The following is a 19765-nucleotide window of genomic DNA, read 5'->3' on the forward strand; positions in this document are numbered from 1 at the left end:
TTGATAGATTTCCTTCAGGGAGACACTTGCCTATTGATGTAACCATACACCAAGGACACAAAACACGAAACATAAAATACACACAAGGACACTGAGAATCAAGAAAAGGGAGGTTTGATTTAACATTCATTCATAACATACACTGTTCATATAACATTTATGTCGTACTGAAGAATACTGAAACATAAATAGGAATAAGGAAGAAAGATAAGAAGAAAAACAGACTTCTCTTTCTGTGCTGACTTCCTTTCTTCTCTCTTTATTCCAAAATCACTCAAATATTTCTCCTTGTTTCCCCCTCCTTCATTCCTCTTCGGCTTCTTCCCTCCCTCATCACTCTCCCTGCCATCTATCTCTCAGCCTCTGTTTCACTCTGACTCCCCCTCTTTTCTCTCTGCTTGTCACACACACACACACACACACACACACACACACACACACACACAAACTAAGGCATGCTGACACTTAAACTAAGTGCACTCACACACACCCTATTCCCTTACTCCCTCCTCTTACCACCCACACAGAAATGAGGACACATACAGGCCACAAAACACACACACACACACACACATAGGATCCCCCCACACACAGAGTACTTTCAGCACTTTCTTCTTTACCATACTCAGCAAGATCAGATGTCAACTCAACTGACACAACACACACAGAGGCTGTATTTTTCTTTTCACCACGCTCTGTTTCCTCCTCCCTCTTATAGAATATATGCATTTTTAAAAACCCTCCTTCGCACACAGACACACACAGAGTGAGAAATGCTGCGCAGTGGGTTAATCTCTACGCAAAACAGGAGTCGTGAGAGGAAAAAGATGAAGGGACACAGATATTAAGGGGAGTTGGAGAGAGGAGAGGGGGGTAAAAAAGAGGGTTGGAGAGGTATAAAGGGGGAACATAAACAATTTAGTATTAAAAAATACAGACATGATAGCTTAACATTTAGCTACACACAGAAGCAAAGAGTATGTATCAGAGCATGCATGCAAAACACACATGAATAAATGATTTTCATGCACTAACAAAACCACCACAAGCCAAGACGCTCTCACACACATGCACTTAATGTGTGTGTTTGTATGCGGGCAGCAAACACAACGTACACATGCATGTGTGTACAATTAAATGACATGCATATTTTCATGCAGGCAGCGTACGATGACACGGACATGGATACGCATGCATGAACGCACGCTGCTCCTGTTTTCACTGACATGAGAGATGTTTCGACATTGCATGCACATGCACACTCGTCATGGTCACATACACAGTATATTGAAATACACAACATAGACGTTATAGACATAAAAATGCAGAAACGTATTTAACTTAACAATAATTAAGCCCAATTTTTAAGAATATTTCGAGTTTGTTTGAATTTAGACCCCATGCTTGTATCATACATGCTTAAAATAAACCACCAAGAGAAAACAAGCGTAAACTAAACTAGCCAGCTTTAAACATCCAACACCGTTTACAGATTGACTTCCTAAGTCAGACTTTGACCTACTGTACTTGCCATAGATGTGTAGCACAGAGTTTTCTGTGCAATGAGGGTTTTTTATCACCATTTCTGGTGCGCAGCTTAAGAGCCTTGCTCAAGGGCACGGTGACGGTAGCTGGCGAGGTAATGGAGAGTGGTTTTCATTCATTCATTTGGCAGCCTTCCAGTGAAAACCGCACAACTTTCACCTTTAGGCAACCACTGCCCCTGATATATATTTAAGTGCAGGCTGCCTTCAGCGACACACATGCACACACAGGGCAGCATGGCCACACACCATGTGTACGAGCCAGATTTGGCTCAGTCCTCATGTCTGCCATACGGTTGATTCCTCCCCGCTGTGCACGCCCTGCAGGCCAAACACACAGCACTCTGTGTGTGTGTCTGTGTGTGTGGAGGAGGAAAAGGGAGGAAAAAAGAGAGTGTAAAAGGAGGAGAGGCAAATATACAGCAAACGGACCAGTAGATAAGGAGGAGAAAATGTTTTTTCCCCAGAAAGCTGTATATAGGACAAATGCAACAGTGTACTCTACATTAGCTGTAGACTACTGGACCTGCTAGAATTGGATGTGTTATATAGTTTGGGTGCAGCAAATGTATTGTCTGTCTTATATTTGATGGGATGAGTTTGTGTTTTCTTAGCCAATCAAACAACACAGGTGTTATTAATGTGTGTGGTAGCATCTATGAGCTGCCATAAAATCATTAAATATGTCAAAAAGAACAACTACACTTTGAGTTTAACTATATTGAAGCACAATACAGGTGGAGAACATGATGGGACAGTTTTGCTGCTTCAGTGTAGATGGACAGGTTTTCAAAAACAACCTGAAAATGCTTGTTGTGACTTGTAAACAGCATTGCATTGTCGGACTTGCATATTTGGGTGCAGATTTTATCATCTACCCATGTCTGCAAGGATCCAAAGTGGAGGTTTATGACCGAGTGGACTAAACGGGTGGACCATACGTGTGCTCACTGCATATATGTGAACATGTCCACGTAGGCAGTCAATCTTTTGTCCACCCAACAAGTTTATTTCACATGTAAGCTGCATTTTTATTTTTTTATTTACCTGCTTCGGTGTGGACACAATCTCAGGCCCTATCAGCTATCATCTGACGATGATTCAGCCTCTCTGGGCAATGGCCAATGTTTCAGTGTAGCCTAGATAACTGATATCTGCATTCATTTGCAGATTAGTGTGGACACTAAAGCCTGTATAAACTATTATACATGATGTATAATAGCACATTTGAATGATAGAACACTGGAACAGCACCCATGTACATTTTTTAATGTATATGCAGATCCCTGTGTAGGGAAAAGGAACGAAAAGGAAAGAAAGAAAGAAAGAAAGAAAGAAAGAAAGAAAGAAAGAAAGAGGGCGGATAGACAACAGTCTCTGTGAACCTGCATAGACAAGCTCAGTCAGGCTGCTTTGGTGAGAGAGAGGAGAGAAAGCAAGGATGTTTTGACAGCTCGGAGCCATCACAGCAGCAGAAGGCAGTCTGTGTGTGTGTGTGTGTGTATGTGGGTGCAGGTGTTTGTGTGTCTGTGCACGTACTGTATTTGTGTGTGTGCGTGTGTGTCTGCATGCACACAAAAGACTAAAGGCAGAGACAGACAGTGACGTTTCTTCTGATTCAGAGACAAAGGGGGAAAAAGGAAGTCTAGCTCAGAGCCTGGATGAAGGACAAGTAAAAAAAAAGATGTGAGACTGTATCTGTGTGTGGTGTATATAAATGTGCGTATACATATTGATATGTGTCAGGACGCCTGCCAATGGGTCCCATCTTGCATCATTCTGGTCACGACAGGTAAAACCTCCTTATTAGAGGGCTGTTGATGAGCATGCAGTGTCTCCATTGTTTTAATGGTAATTTCACGTATTCCACATTATTTCCCGCCCTTCTCATCATTGTAAACAAAGAGCATACACAAATATATACATCAGCCTCACCCCGCTTCACCTTCACACAGCTCTGTGCAGTCACAGTGGGAGTTGCCCTGAACAAACACAGTCTTCGTCTGCAGCTGCTGCTGAGCAGCACAGGAGCAGTTGGAGGTGAGGTGTCTTGCTCAAGGGCACCTTGACTTGACTGCACGTATTTCTTTCTTTTCTCCTTTTAAGTGAAGGAGGAGTGACTCATTCACCTCACCTGCACTTTCCAAGCCAGTCTGGGGATTTGCACCACTGACCCTCCAATCACAAACCTGCTACTTTTGTGCTGATGCCTTTAGGCTGCTCTTACTACAATTGTCTGTAGTTGACAGCTAATGTTTGTTTCTCTCATGCTGAAAATGTTTCGTGACCTAAAAGATTTTGGCAAAAGCAGCTTTAGAACATCACGCAGCACAAAACTTTGGCTAAAATGCTGAGTGATGAAATGAAACATGTAATAACCACAGATTTTATTGTCTATTTAGTTGATATGGGTAAGTTGTTACCAAACAGATGCACATTTAGACATCTAGCAGACACAGAGCACCATTAGCACTCATTTGGAGTTGAGTTCTTGGCAACCTTATTAAAGTTCTCCTTTTAGCTCTGTTTTTGGTCTCTACCCACACCTGAGGAAAATATCTGGCTATTTAGCTGCAAGAGACTCACAACCTAGTTGCTAACTATATGTGTTTATTGTAAAAACTTATGAATAGTAGGCTATCTGGTTATTGGTGAAAACACTGCAGACCATGGTGGCCCACCTTGTCAAACAAACTGCACATCTACGCTTTGCAAATTTCCACAAAAAAAACAAAACAATGACACATTAACAGAAAACAGAAATCCAAAAGTCACAACACAACTGCTGTCGTTGTTGCTGTGGCTTTTGCATTCGTGTTTTTTTGTTGTTGATGCACTTGTGTTTTTTGAATTTGCAAAGCGGTTTGGATATGCAGTTCGTTCAACGTGTCTGGGCTACCACCGAAGACAATAGAATCATCACTTGCACGATACAGACATCAAGAAATGACATCCTGCAAAACCACGACATGGTCAAATGATGAAGTGCAGACATCCCTCTGTTTGGTTGCTGATGAAAAGATCTCAAAAGGAAAGGACATCCTCCATTGTTGATGTCACAACAAAGAATCTCGCCTACACTCAGAGGGTACGAGAGGGAGCTAGAGTGTAAAACAAAATTTAGAAAGCATCTGGTAAGAAAAACACGATACAGTGGCAACACCACATATGAGAGAGAGAGAGAAAACAGTGAAGTAGCAGGCTGTGATGAGCTAGTGTGGATACTAATGGTGCATTTAAAGCTCATAGGGGAGCTGCAGTTGCGTGATAATTCTCTGTAGATTTTCAAGAGATCACCTTTCACATAAAAGTAGTCATGTGATCGATTGTTAATATAAAAATATTGATTAAAGCCACGTTAAATTTAGGGTTAGCTTCTTCCTAGCTGAACTGATCTGTGTAACATCTAAAACTGTAACATATGTCAGCTGGTTCATCAGGTTTGTATGATGACACAGAGTTTTCAGTCTGTCTCATCCACTCCCATTGTCTCTGCTGCTGTTTGCCAGACAGCCAATGCACATGAGCAAATAGGCAGAATGAGTGTTTTCTGTTTGACAAGTGTGTGCGTGTGTGTGTGTGCGTGTGAGTCAGAGGGAAGATGGTCATTTTAAGAGGTGAAATGATAGGAGGTTTGTGTGTGCGAGTGTGTGTGCACGCTTTCATATGTGTTAACAATGTACCCTCATGTCCCCCTGTGTCAAAGCCCGGCTAAATCAAGTCAGCCATGCTTGCGTTTGTGTGTGTCAGAGTATATGTGCCAGGCCAGATCAATATGAACTAATCAATAGGAGAAGACAGCTAGAAGGACCTTGGGGACGGCAGATACACACCTGGTGCACACAGACACATACACACACAACCCCTCTTTGTATTCCATCCTCAGGTTCACTCTTTATCTTCTTTCACTCCGCCTCCCACATCTCTTTCTCCATGCCTCTCTATATTTGTCTGTTGTTGTTTTTTTAAAACACTCATTATTTCACTCTTTTCTCTTTCACTCCGTTAAGGCTGCAATCATATGCTGTATGTCACTACCTCATTTTCTTGCTCCTTTGCCTCTTCTTCCCTCTGTATCCACAATCAGGGTTATTTTGTTGGTTTGTTGGCTGGTTGTTACTTCACGCTTCTCTGTCTTTCTCTGAGACAAAATAAAAATCAGGTCTGACTTTCCAACCATGACTCACTCGACTCAGTATTAGAGACACGCTGTGTTCAAGTAGCAAACAATCCCGGTACTGCAGGTTTTCTCAAGTCCGATCACATCTGTCGAAGCAGCAGTGGAAAGATGAGGTGTGCGCCACTCCACAGTGAGGAAACTTTAGCTGCTGGCACACATCTGCGTGCAGCCTTCAACACACGCGCTGAATTTAATGTATACTGCACACTCAAAATGCTTGATGGAAATTAAAACACATGTAAGGAAGCAAAGAAATGTCATAATGATTTGAATTTTATTTTCAAAACCATCTGTCCGAGGTTACATCGTTTTAATTTAATTCAACTTTATTGTCAGTTAACACAACATGCAGCTACACATATAAATTAAATGAAGGAGCTGTGGCTTCAACAAGTCTGTGCAAAGAAAAAGAAAAAAGGGGATATATATATACGGACATACAAAACATAAAAAATAAATACTGATGGCGGCGTGCAGGTCACAGCAGCTCTAACAGCTCTCAGTTTACGTTGTTTGACTTTCCGTCTTTGAGATTTCCAGGTCAGTTTAAGTTTGGAAAATTTCTAAACCATTGTAGAGGTTTCTTTTTCTCTTTCCAGTTTCATGATTCTTTCCAATTAAGAAAATTAAATTATCGTTTTTTTCTTGGATCAACTGACAGAGATTAACCTGATAGCACTAGTTTGTGACCTTTGATCTGAGTTTGTGAACCATTAAAAAAATTTATTGAAATATGATCATGTTTTTGAAATGCCACAACAATTAATGGGGATGTGAAAATGGGGAGTTATAACTAGATGAATTCAGATGATTTAAAGTAGTAAAATATGCTATACATATTCCAATCAGTAAGGAGATTAAAAACCTTACAGCCTTTTGTTGCTTCCATACATGTCACCTGAAATATCTCAATGGCTATCGGATGGACTGGGTTGCCATAAAATTCACACATTCATGTTCCTCTTGGAAGAATTGTAGTCATTTGGTGATACCGTGACTTTTCATAGCTCCAGCAATAAAATGGGATTAATGCAAACTGTAAGAATATTTTCTCATTTTATAGATCTGTCACCTCGACCCTGTGCCATAGACATCTTATATCTACACTGTGTGAATCTAGCTTTTGCCAAATCCTGAATTGGCAGCCAGGTAATCAGCAGGCACACCACAGCTCTGGTGGACGCTCTAGGTCTAAAGCACTTTCAGTTCAATTCACTCAACATGCAAATTGAAACTGTAATTCATTTACTGGGAGATAAGACCTCTACTCTGTCTCAATAATGCCTTTATAGATTGAATATTAAATAACCTTTTGATGGGGATTTTCTTATGGTTTGCATGTCCACTTCCTGGGTTAATTGAATTGAACTGGAAATGACCTGACTCTCGGCTCAATCAAATTCAGTGCAGGTGCAAACAAGTTCAGACCTGTTTGGGCTCTAATTTCTATAAATTCCCTTGTGCTTGAATCACTTCAAGCTTCATTTTGTTCACCATGAGGCTTAAATGTGTGTAGGAAATGTTGCTTAGGTACAAGCTTGGTCATGTCGCTTTTTCAGCCCAATAATAATCTGATTTGGTTTTCTGCTGATATTTTTGGCCCTCCAAGAGAACCAAAGATTATTCAAATATTTACATGAAAACCTAATAAAAATCCTGGCAAATTATGTTGCACATTGTTCTCAAATGACATTCCAATTTAAAGTCGAACTGAAATTTGTAATTTCCTAATTTTTTGTATGACTGTTTCCATGGCAGCAGTTGAGAGCCTGCGTTGGGAGATATGCTGTCAATATTCATGGTGCAAATGCACAACCAACTGAAATATGTCATAGCCCTGTATAGTCTACATACCATGATACAACTGAAATATGTCATAGCCCTGTATAGTCTACATACCATGATACAAGACACCTTTTTTTATATATATCTCTATATATTATATCTCAAAGTTTCCAGCTAGTGGCCCATAGCTTATCTCAGGTTATGATTGATCCTCATCGTCAAATAATTTCCTTTCAAAATGAAAGATGTGAAAAAGATGAACATCATTTGTTGTTTAAATAGTCCAATAGTAAAGGTTTAGTCAGGAATACAACTTCAATCTCTTATCACATTTTCCTTCCACCTGCTTCTTGTCTTTCCTCCTCGCTGTTGCCCTCCAAACACGCCTAACATCTACCCAAAAAAAGCTCGGAAAAATCATCCTTGTTAACGTGGTGAAATCTCTCTGTTCCAATGCACAACGTTTCCTGTCAAACATGTGATAAAAACCTTGCTCGACTGTTGCTGCAGTTTTCTGTCTCCCTTTCTGCCCATTTCCCCTGTTTGAGAAAAGCATGACAAATTTTAAACAAAGTAAAGAGAAAGAAAAAGTTTCTCTTCATTGATGCCTGAATGACAAGCTGAACTGACAGGAAGGTACAGAGAGCCGGCAGAGAGGCAAAGACACAACTGAGTGTCTATGCACATGCATTATGCACGTACACTTTCAATCACACGTGCACAGACACGATGCACACGCGAGCGCACCACACCTCCCACGCTACCAAAACACTATCTCACCTGACAAATTAGAATGTGTGCGAGCCTGCCGGTTTTTGACATTGCAGGTATCTGTCACATTTCTGTCAGAGCTTCACGTTGGTTTCGCATCGAGACAAAGAAACCCAAAATGAACCCACATGTCATCCCCCTCTCTCTTTCTCTCTCTCCCTGTCTGTCCTCTCCTCTTTCTTTCTCCGCTGGGTATTGTCGAATGAAGCAGGAATATGGAGCAGAAGTCAACATCACATGCTGCATAATTCTCAGTCTCCCATTGTAATTGCTGAGGCTTTTATAAAAAATTCAGCAACAATGTCCATGGTTTGATTGGGAATGAAGTGTATGTATTCAGATTAAAGATTTAGTGTGTTGATTTCTTTTCCAATCTTCATTGATCAAGGAAAACTGCCAAGAATGGGTAATGCTAAGTGTATAATATGCAACAACATGATGATTTCTTAACGCAAAACTGTAGGATCTCATAATAGCAAATATAATGACTAATATAGCCATAATACTAGCGTAAGAGATAGAAAATGTATTAATATATGCATTTGTTGCCTAATGAGCAAAGGGCCTACAGCAGTAAATGACCTGATAACAGTATGTGATAAATTAATAAACAGTTGAACACCCAAAGGAGCTAATGAGTGATGGGTTCTCTAGTCTAGATGCTGAAAAATACACCAAAGTAGTGCCGAAACAATTACGTTTGGATAAGTGATGAATCGTTTCAGTCATTTACCAAGTAGAAATGCTTGATGTTCACTGGTTCCAGCTCCTCAAATGTGAGAATTTTCAGTTTTTCTTTGTTCTATATATATAAATTTGAACATATTTGGATTTTGACTGTCACAGAAACAAACAATCATAGATTATACTTGATGGTACTTGTTAGCTGTGTAACTCTAGGGATGTCGTTTAGTTGTTTGGTTTGGTTCCAACTGGAACTATGGATGGATTGCCATTAAATTTAACTTTATTCATCCCCTGACCTTTCATCCAGCGCCACCACGAGGTTGACATTTTCAGCTTTCATGAAATCTTAACAGCTATTGAATGGATTCCCATCAAATTTGCTACAAACATTCATGTCCAACTCACAATGGACTGTAATAACATTGGTGAACCCCTGACCCCATCATCAAATCAAATGTGTAATTGCAGAACTAAAGATGTTCCCATCAGCCTCAGCTGTACTTTGTGCTACATGGTAATCGGCAAATGTTAGCATACTACCTGCAAAGATGGTTGTCATGGTAAACAGATAAACATCATGTTAGCATTGTCATTGTGAGCATTTTTGCATTACATTAGCTCAAAGCAGCACTGTGCCTAAGTAGGCTTCAGCACCAACGAGCATCATGGCTGTGGACTCTTACTATTTTCTGAAAGTTAGCCTAATTTACTAAAATATTAATCAAGTAATCAAAGAAGTAATCATGAGATTAATTGCTAGTGTTAGTAAAGTGTTGGTGAAAATGATAGTCGAAGAGACAATTGAAGAAGGAGAATCATGTTGCATGTGCTGCATGTTTCAAGAGGAGTCTAATCCTCTGGCCAGGATTGTTTTAGTATAAACCAAGAGCTAATTGTAATACACCCACTTCTTTTTTTTTTTAGAGGAAAATCATCAATAACTAATCATTTAGGGTTTGGATGATGTCACTGTTCGCCCCTTTTGTGCTGAAGTTCGACTTTCAGAAATGGAAAGAGTTGTTTTTGACCTTCGCCTAAATTCTTACCTTTGTAGAAAAGCAGCTCATTACTTTCTGAGGAATGTGCAGCAGAGGTGTGTGCGTGCCTGATGTCCAACTGAAAATAATTAGCTGGTCTGTTGGGCAGTGAAATCTCTCAGAAAGGCAGAAGCAGGATTTTTGCATAAAGTTTTAATGTGTGTGTGTGTGTGCGTATGCGTGTGTTGTGCCAACCATTGTTGAATTTTAGGCAGATTTCTATATTTTGGAAGAGTTTGGTGTGTGGGTGGGTGTGTGTGTGTGTGTGTGTGTGTGCGTGCCCAGACGGTATTTTAACATGGCTAGCCGACTTCTAGCAGCCCACAGTTAACAGTGACTCACAGATTCCTCTCTCTCTCTCCCCTCTCCCTCTCTTTCTCACCAACCTCACTTTTTCTCATCTGTTTCTCCTTCGTTTCTTTTTCCTTTCTCTTCTTTTTTTAACCACTTTTCCTGCTTTTCCCTCTCTCTCTCTTCTTTCTCTGCCTTAACGTCCTCTCTCTTTCTCTCTCTCCAGGTTGGGTGCTGACTATAGTGGACTTCAGGACAGAGGTGTTTTTTTCCCCTCTGCTCCTCCCTCCTCCTCTCTCCGACTGTGCCAGCACTAAACCCAGTAAGTTACAATATGACCATAACATGTTCTTTCTTCTAATTGCTTTTAATATCGGAAAGGGCTCAATCAAATCATTTTATACGGATAAAAATATATAGTTTAGACCCAATTAAACTTATTCCAAGTTTTAAAAAAACTGAACTATCCCTTTAAATGCCCATCTTTGATTAAGAAAAACAAAAAGGGAACAGCAATAGGGATTTAAATCCCCCTGTTCTGCATAATCAGGAACAGTACACACACGTGTATGAACGCTTACAGGAAAGGTCGTTTCAACATTAGAGACACCCAAATCAAAAGCAATGCCAAATGTTCTTGACTGGAGCTGCTGATAAAAAAAAAAAAAAAAAGTTTCCTGACACACAGACACAGCCCCCCGAGGGCCCCTGGGACTTCAAAGAGTCGTCTACTGTACCTCAGCGACACCTCAACACCAGGTGCCGCAGAGAGGAGGAAGGAGGGGAGGTGGAGGGTAGAAATGGAAATGGTGAGTTGGGGGGGCGGGAGAAGAGGGAGAGCATGGGCATGAAAGGGAGAAAGAATTAAAGTACAAGGTGGAAGGGAAGGGGTAAAGAAGACTATGTTGAGTAATGAGTCAGTGAAAAAGAGGGACAACGACAGTGGAAAGTAGGCAGGTGGAGATGAAGGAAGCATCAAAGTTAGGAAGGAAAAAGACAGGGATTCAAGTCAAGTAATAGACAGGCAGAGACCTAAAACTGGCCAGAAAGACAGTCAGACAGACAGACAACGTAGCAGACAAGGAGTTGGAGCCAAAGACAGAGAGATGTGGGGGAGGGCAGTAACACTCTGTTGCTAATACCCCTGCTGCTTTGTTGTGAAGAACCCCAGTTCCCCTTTTAATGGTGAACTATTCCTTTAATGATAGCAGTAAAACACACACACACATATACACACACTGCTGTTCCTCTCTGCCTGGCAGGAAATGTGGTTCAGAGCACAACGTGACGAGTCACAGTTCAACTTTTTACAACTCACAGGCCCTGACGCACACTCGCTCACAAACCAAAGTTCAAATGCGAAAGCAGCGTTTATAGCTTGAAAAGATTTGTCGGTGACCTATATGGGGCAGAAATGTGGGCCTTTGTCTACTTTTGGTGCCTGTAAGCTTTTGAATGAACTTGTCTGGGAGATGTCAATCATGCAGATAGGAAGGATACGTGGGTTTGAAGAGAGAGTCAAGATATATTCTTAACATAAAGCCATTTGGCGACTGCTTTGATCCCAGCTGCCTTACAGTGCAATGTGAGCACACATTTTTTGCATGACTGCCACAATGAAACCTTTGAGTTACACAGGAAAAATGAACCTTGAAGCTGGCAGTGTTAGTGCCTTGCTCAATCTGTTGGAGAATTCATCCACACGAGGAAGTAGCCCACGCAGGGGAACCACGACAGCTTTCAGTCTCATCCACCAGTTCTTGATTTCTCTTTGTTAGCCATGTGAATCATGTCAAAACATTTTGTTAAATATGTCGGTCACCCATTGTGTTAAGTTTGTGGACTTTTACACATGACACTATAGTTGTAAGACCTGGACAAAGAAGTGTGTCTTTACTTATTCACTGTCTGAGACTCTTGCTAAGAGTTAGACAAGAAGACCACCCACACATTTTTCCATTAATCTGAAGCTACAGCCAGCAGCTGGTTAGCTTAGCTTAGCATAACGACTCGGACCAGGGGAGGAAACTGCTACCCTGGCTCTGTCCAAATGCAACAAAATCTGCATACCAGCACCTTTAAAGCTCAATAATTAACATGTTATATCCGAGCACTACAGCGTGAAAGTGACAAGTTGTGGTTTTACGAGGGCTGATTCCCCTGCTTGACTATTTCTTTCTTCCTATTTCAAGTTGCAGTCACTTCCTGGGAGTTTTGTCATCACCGTGATGTTACCAGACAACCAGAGAACACTTGAGTTTTTCATACAGATCAAACAAATCAGACAAAATGTAGTTGTAGAGTGGAAAGGCTGATTTTTTTCACCCTTAAGACAGAGCCAGGTTAGCCGTTTCCCTTTGCTTTAAGTGTTTATGCTAAGCTAAGCTAACATCTCCTGGCTCCAACCTGACATATTGACAGACAGATCATCAAGAAACTAGCCCATCCCAAAATGTCAAACATTTCTTATGTGATTTAGGTGGTTTCATTCTGAAAACTACAAATAATTCGAGTAGACAACGTAAAAACTGAAATACGTCTGCAGGAAAGTGGTTTCTTTCCGTACTAGGATGCTCAAAGTAGCTACGAAATTGGTGATTTGCAGTGATATTTTTCTTGCAAATTATGTTTAAGGGCAATAACAATATTGCACCTGTGTTCAGTATTTTTTTCCATAGTTTGTTCCATACAATGCAAAGTTAACTTGCAGTGTATACAACAGAGTAATATATCATGCTCTGTAACTACATAATGCTCAACACCAAGCAGTGAAACTCCAGAGCTTAATTCACACTCAGCTCTCTATTCAAAATGCAAATTGAGACTGCAACTTACACAATAAGGGACAGCGTTTGCATTCCCCTCACTGATTGTTCGGTGGAATTGTTTCAGTCTAGAAAGAGCCTTAGCGTTTTAGAAACGGGTGCTTCACAGGTGGCCTGCAGCACCTCCAAGGACTCACGGACTAACTGCAAGGGTAGACGGGGAGGCAAGGTGACCTAAAATATGACAACCCTCCACCCTGCTGATGTATCCTAGAGCAAGACACAGAATCCCCAGTAGCTCCAGCAGTGGGCTTCTGGAGCTGAGCCTGACCTCTGACCTCCCTGTGGAGGGTGGCAGACAAAAAGAGATTTTCCCTATGGGGATTAATAAAGTATCACATTATCATTTGAATGCAGTTGATTGTATCTTTGTCAGTCTTCATTTCAGCCTGCAGACCTTTCAGTTGAAAATGCGTGATATGACCTTGTCACGGTAAGTCTCCTGTATCTGTCGGGAAAGGTCTGCAGACCCAAATGTCAAATGATAAAGGAACAATCGGCTATGTTGTACGCCTCCCACCTCTCTCTTCAATTATCAGCATTCAAGCTCCAATTTATTACGTCACGCCACTTTCCTTTTGAGTTCACTTGTCCTTGTTTTACTGCCTTGCTGCAGGCATTCAGGATTCAACCAAACCAGCTCACCTACAGATAAACCATGTTTGTTGGTAAAATACAAAATCCACGCTATGTCTACATATTATTCTTTCTGTGGTTTTCACATGGAGTTTGAAGATGTTTCCAGAATAAAGCAGCACAAAATGCCACAATCTTTCACATCTCAGTGTGCACTCGTTGCAGTGTTATTGCGCAAGACCAAAGGCCAGCTAAAGCAAACTTAAGAAACAGCAAACACTGACATTCTCTCTCTGTCTGTCCTCTTTCTTTCTGTCCCTGTGGTCAACAATCCCTCTACTAGCCTTTATCCCCAAATCCCCATGGACAGAGAGTCAGGAGAGAGAGAATGCTTAAATGCTTTGAATGATGGTGTGGAATGCTAAAAAGTGTGTATGTGTGTGTGTGGTTGTAGGGGGGAGAGAAGGGGGAGTGTGTGTTGGCGAGGGGGGTCTCCTGCCTGGTCTAGGATCTGGTATGCGTGACTGAACAAGAGGAGGAGAAAGAGAGGAAAAGAAGGAAAAAAAAATCCCCCACCAAAACCTGCCTTCCTAACTTCTAAAGACAGACAATGGCTACTGACTGGTCTGGCAATCCTGTGTGTGTGTGTGGTGTCACTTCACACACAGGACACGTCCTGATGGAAAGCAGAAAGAGGGAAATCTGCTCTAACCAACTTTAGATCTCATTACTCCGCACATGCAACCGCACAGAGGCAGCTCTGCCACATGTGAAATAAAACACTGCAAAAATAACCAAAACTAATACCCAAAACCTTCAGTTTAAGCCATGAAATCCACCAAACACAACCCTTTTTTTGCGCTTTAGAAACCTTCAAGACTTGAGACCGGTTGAGCTTGAACACCTTGTTTTTTTTGTTGCTGCATTTGAGGATAAAAAACAGACGTTGATGATTAAAAAAATCAGCAGGGTAGAACAGCTTCCTATAATAAACGCCCTGGTGATAATTAATTACACAGGCACTGCAGCCAAATCAAGACGGCAAGCATCCATTTTGAATCTACTCGTAAATAATAAAACAACACAACAGATTTTTTTTTTTCAGCCCTTTTGAGAAGCAAGACAGGACTCATCATGGACAATGCTCAGAAGTGTGTGGGTGGTTATTAGAAGCAAAAGCATTAAAATAAAAGCTCTTATTGTGTTAAAAGGACAATATTAGTGTAGGACTGACAAATTACCTTGTGGATGTTTTTTTTTTACAGACAGACAAGAATGATGACAACAATGAAGTGCTACACCTACACAAAAAGTAGTCCACACTGTTCTTTTTCGTTCATTATATAAATATCTTTAATTGTTTTAACCGTAAGAATATAAAACAATTTAATTTTGGGATTCTGCATTTTTTTTCTTCTTTACAAACACATAATATACAGTACATCTTTTTTATTTTTCAAACACACACAGCTTTTTCAGCAGGACGCACATCCGTATATTAATTTTTCTAGCAGGTCATTGCATTACATTAAAACGCCCGCGCACACACACAGGCCCCTGTGTGCGCGCGTGCATGTGTGAGAGAAAGAGAGATAGAGAGAGAGAGAGAGAGACGCATCCAGCTTGTAACCCGAGATGGAGAGAGAGAAAGAGAAAAATAATCGATTGCTCCTTATTCTAAGCATGTCTCAAAATGGATTCAGGGTATTTTTATTCAGGGAGAGATGGAGAAAAAGAGGGGGGAAAAAAAGATATCCCTACCCTCCTCTCTCTTCTCCCTCTACCTCTCTCGTTCTCTCTCTCTCTCTTACCGGTGAGAGCAACATGAATATGAATGCGACCTGTGTTGGCATTAACGTGGGAAAATAAAGCCATGAGACAAACCCTGATTCGTTTCGATCAATAAAGGGTATAAGATATAGAAATCACTTCAATTTGAAGTACGACGCTCTGAGCAACATCCACTGACATTTGTGTCCAACAGCATCCCCTTACAAAAAACACCAAACATCCCTATAACAGACCAAAAAGAACATATCTGTAATAAGCCCATATCTCTCTATAGTATTATTATAGGATGACTGTAGGTATTTCTTCTAAGGGCAAGCTGATCATCCTGCCTCCTTTATTTGCGTCAAAGCCTGAACACATGTCTCCAAAAGGGCATTAAAGTTGGACTTTATCCCTTAAAAAAAATGTAAGAAAACAAACAATAAAAAAAAGCTCTTGCACACAAGCGGGTTCATATTTTTTTTTGTTGTTTCTTCTTTCTTCTTCTTTTTTTTTGTTTTGCATAAAGCGTCGCCCTCTTGAAATCTGAATAGATTTTACAGCTCGCTCTCTCCCTTTCTCTCTCGTTCCCCTCTGCAGGGAAATTGTTGCTGTTTATGGGGGTAAATTAACAAAAGGTAGTTAGATTGTGTCCTGGTCTCCTTTCTCCAGCTCTGCTCATGGAGGAGGGAGGTAGGGAGGGGATGGGGGAGGGGGCAGACACAGTCCCTTTAGGCACATTTTCTCCCAGTCTCTCATTTTCGCTTTCCTTCTGTTTTTTTCTTCTTCTTCTTCTTCTTTAACAGTATACACCCTTTGAAAACAACCACATACGAGGTAGCCAAATGTTTTTAGGCGTGATGGCTGTAGCGGAGATTAGTCGTGAATGTCTCAAATCCAGACTCACTGAAAATAAAAGTCTCATATTCAAGTTTTAACACCTCTTTTTGCTTTAAAAATGGATGCAAGTTTCACTTCAGGGATATTCTGGAAGTAAATGAAGCGGATTATTTAAATGACACTTTGAAATGAAAATGTGTGAAACAAGCTGATTCGCATTGAAGTTATTCCAGTCCAATGTCAGAATTTAGGAGACATTAAAACTCAATATGAGATCAAAACAATTGTTAAACAGGGTTTTCTTTTTATGAGCTCATAACAAAAAGTTTTAATTGCTTCCTACCAGGCAGAATATTAAAATCATATCAAAAACACTAATTGAAATCCTGCAAGGCCAACAGAAAGAAAAACATTTGAACATAAAATCCTGGTCACATGGGAAAAGCACACCTTGCACAAGCACACAGGAGGGAAAAGGGAGGTTCTTCTCTCTTTCTTTTAAATCATAAAAGAAATTTACCCGCCCATCTATCCCCCTGCCCCCCTCTGTCCCCATCCAAAAAACAAACAAAAAAAAAGAAAAAGAAAAAAAAGAACAGAAACAACACATTTCCAATCACCTCACTTTCTCACTCTCTGTCATCTGCCAGAGTCCCAGGTTCAACACTTTAAGGCAGGGGAGCTGTGTGATCCTCTCCAGTCCCCTCTTGGTGATCTTGGTACATCCATACAGGTCGATGCCTGCCAGCTGGGTCAGGTGGTCAGCTATGAGCTCCAGCCCTTTGTCCGTGATGCGCACACACTGTCCAATGTTCAGGGTCCGCAGCTCGTGCATCTGCCTCACCATCCGGTTTATCCCGTCGTCAGAGATGTGACACGAGCACAGCGACAGAGACTTGAGCTGGTACAGCCCCTGGGCAATGTAAGCCAGGGTCTGGTCCCCTATCTTATCGCAGAAGGAAACGTCAAGCCCGGAGAGCCTTAGGGTACCCATGGCGAGGTGCATGGTCCCTGTGTCGCTGATGTTGTCACAGGAGCGTAGGTTGAGGCTCCACAGGGATGCCATGTGGGAGAGGTGGATCATACCTGCGTCTGAGATCCCCCCGCAGAAGCTCAGATTCAGTACCCGGAGCTTGGTCAGCCCCTTGGAAATGTGTTTGAGTGACAGGTCCGTTAGTTTCTGACAGTCCTGGAGAGTCAGATACTCCAGGTTCAAGCAGCCCTCCGCCGCGCTGCGGGTCATGCCCGCCAAATGTCCAATCCCCACGTCCGAAACATGCCTGCAAGACCTCAGATTGAGGCTCTTGAGCCGGTGGAGGCCCCAGGCTATCAACAGAAGCCCAGTGTTGGTGATGTTGCTGCAGCCACCAAGCTCCAGCACCTCCAGGTTCTTCAGATACTGAGCTATCCTGCCAAGACTGGAGTCTGTGATCTGCTTGCACAGACTCAGGTTCAAAACCCTAAGTGATGGGATCTCCTGCACAAATGCATGACCCAGCCCGTTATCCGTGAGGTTGTAGCAGCCGGACAGATTGAGGGACTCTATGTTAGGCATTCCCTGGATCACATAGCTCAAGCTGCGGCGCAGGGACAGGATCTGGACCCTCCGGATGCCCCTGGCCTGGAGGCTGGGGAACAGGGAGGGATTGGCCCGGCGGAGGTGCAGCTTGGCCTCCACCCCCCTCCACACTGACTTGTGGTAGGATGCGTCCCTCCAAGCGATACACACTTGGGCTACCCTGCCTTTGTCCCTCACGTCCAGATAGCTGAAAATCATGGCCAAAATTTCCGGGAAGAGGCACGAAATGTGCGTCTCCATTGTTTTTCAAACCCCAGGCATATAAGAATTAATACTCCACACCTCCAAGGCTGAAAAAAAAACACACTCAAACACCACCCCTTCTGTTGCAATTATGCAAAAGTATCAACAGTCCCAGTTATCCACAGAAGTACCCCCCACCTCCCAAAAAAAAAAAGAAATAGGAGTTGTTTGTTTCTCTTTCTTTTTCTCACATTGAACTGTGCAAAATCGATCCAACTCTCTCCAAACCCCACGTGATCCGGTCTGGTTGCGCAGTAGGATTCAAATGCATTTAAAAAAGAAAAGAGAAAAGAGAAAAAACAAAAAAAAAAAGCGTTTATTCCTGCCTCTACCCTCTCTCCGCCAAAAAAGAGGAGGAGAAGGGGGCGAAAGGAAGAAGGAGGAGGAGAGGAGGAAAAAGCGTCAATGCTTCCCCCTCTCGCTCCCTCTCTCAGACGACGCTTCCTTGTATTATACCTACAAAAAGCCGTCCTCTCTCGGCCGAGCGGGGATCCAGACGGTCGTACATTTCAGAATAAGAAAGTGGGAAAAAAAAATAAAGCCAGCACTCTTAACGCCACCTATTAGAAAACATTTCCATGATATAAAAGCAGAAGAAGAAGAAGAAAAAAAAGATAGAGCTAGGTTGGCTTTGTAGAGCAGAGTGAGAGAGAGAGAGGGGCGTCCTGAGCTCAAAGCCTTTGTCTGCTCTTTTCAAACCGACTTGGCAGGGACCCCGGCACTCTAGCCGTACGGGAGGGGTGGAGGCAAGTCACAACATTCATCTTTTCGTGTCGCGAAACGGCTTCGACGACAAACAACGCCACTGTCAGCGATGTATCGCAGCGACAACGCGCGATATTAACTGTGTTAATATTTAATAAGCGACGCGGTGTTGAATTAATTCGCAATCGTAGCAGATCACCCCTACCCCCTCCGTGTCAGGGCAGTTGGTTTGTCCCGCCTCAGCTGGAACGGTGCGAACAGTTTCCCTTGGAAACCAACTTCTTACAATTCAGTTCACTTTGGGCTTTAACCCTTTGAGCGGACCACACAGGAAACACAGGCAGGCCAACTGGAAAAGCCCTGTTTAGTCCACTTACTTGGCATGAACATTTAATATTTTTTTATTGCCGTGTTTTTGTTGTTATTGTTGTTTTTAGACGTACAAGTAAAGAGTCTCCAGAACAGCCGCAGGACACACTATAACGTCCTTTGTCCTCTTGTAAACAGCCTCCCCACCATCAGATCTCCTCTTTCACACACTTTTATTGCAGTATAAATTTACATTTCCAGAGACCATCAATCAACATTTCATCACTCAGACGTTGAGAGGATAAGCCTCTCAACGTTTTGGCTGACAAAAAAAAAAAACTGCAATAAAACAAAACACAACTCATGTATGACTCAGTAATGTTTGAAATTAATTAAAAGAGATTTTTGCGCATTTGTTCTACATTGTTTCCAACATGCTTTTATTGGCTCGGTATTTTGGCATAAGTGTTGCCAAAGCCTCAAGACACAAGATCACACTTTGTCAACACACAGTAGTAATAAAACTATATTACGTCCCACTGTTTAATTTGAAATCTGTAAAAAAAAAAAAAAGTTGCATCTGCATGTAAATACATTGTGTTCACATAAAGGTGCTCTATATA

General features: G+C 41.8%; 2 protein-coding genes across 3 annotated transcripts in view; one reads left to right on the forward strand and one right to left on the reverse strand.

The window, feature by feature from the left end:
• wnt5b (wingless-type MMTV integration site family, member 5b) overlaps positions 1-19765 on the forward strand; it is a 77536-nt gene that overhangs the window by 29695 nt on the left and 28076 nt on the right. Inside the window, exon 2 of one of the 2 annotated variants that reach the window (XM_019264124.2) lies at positions 10522-10617. The exons of the other annotated variant lie outside the window; for it this stretch is intronic. The gene's annotated coding sequence lies outside the window, so the exon portion shown is untranslated. The remainder of the gene's footprint in view (positions 1-10521; positions 10618-19765) is intronic. 2 annotated transcript variants of the gene reach the window in all.
• On the reverse strand, positions 15020-19196 carry fbxl14b (F-box and leucine-rich repeat protein 14b). The gene has a single exon (XM_027272153.1). The coding sequence runs from the start codon at positions 18123-18125 to the stop codon at positions 16923-16925; it is 1203 nt and encodes a 400-aa protein (XP_027127954.1). The 5' UTR covers positions 18126-19196; the 3' UTR covers positions 15020-16922.

The sequence above is a fragment of the Larimichthys crocea genome, chromosome XX, assembly GCF_000972845.2.
Source record: "Larimichthys crocea isolate SSNF chromosome XX, L_crocea_2.0, whole genome shotgun sequence".
In the NCBI taxonomy this organism is placed as follows: Eukaryota; Metazoa; Chordata; class Actinopteri; family Sciaenidae; genus Larimichthys; species Larimichthys crocea.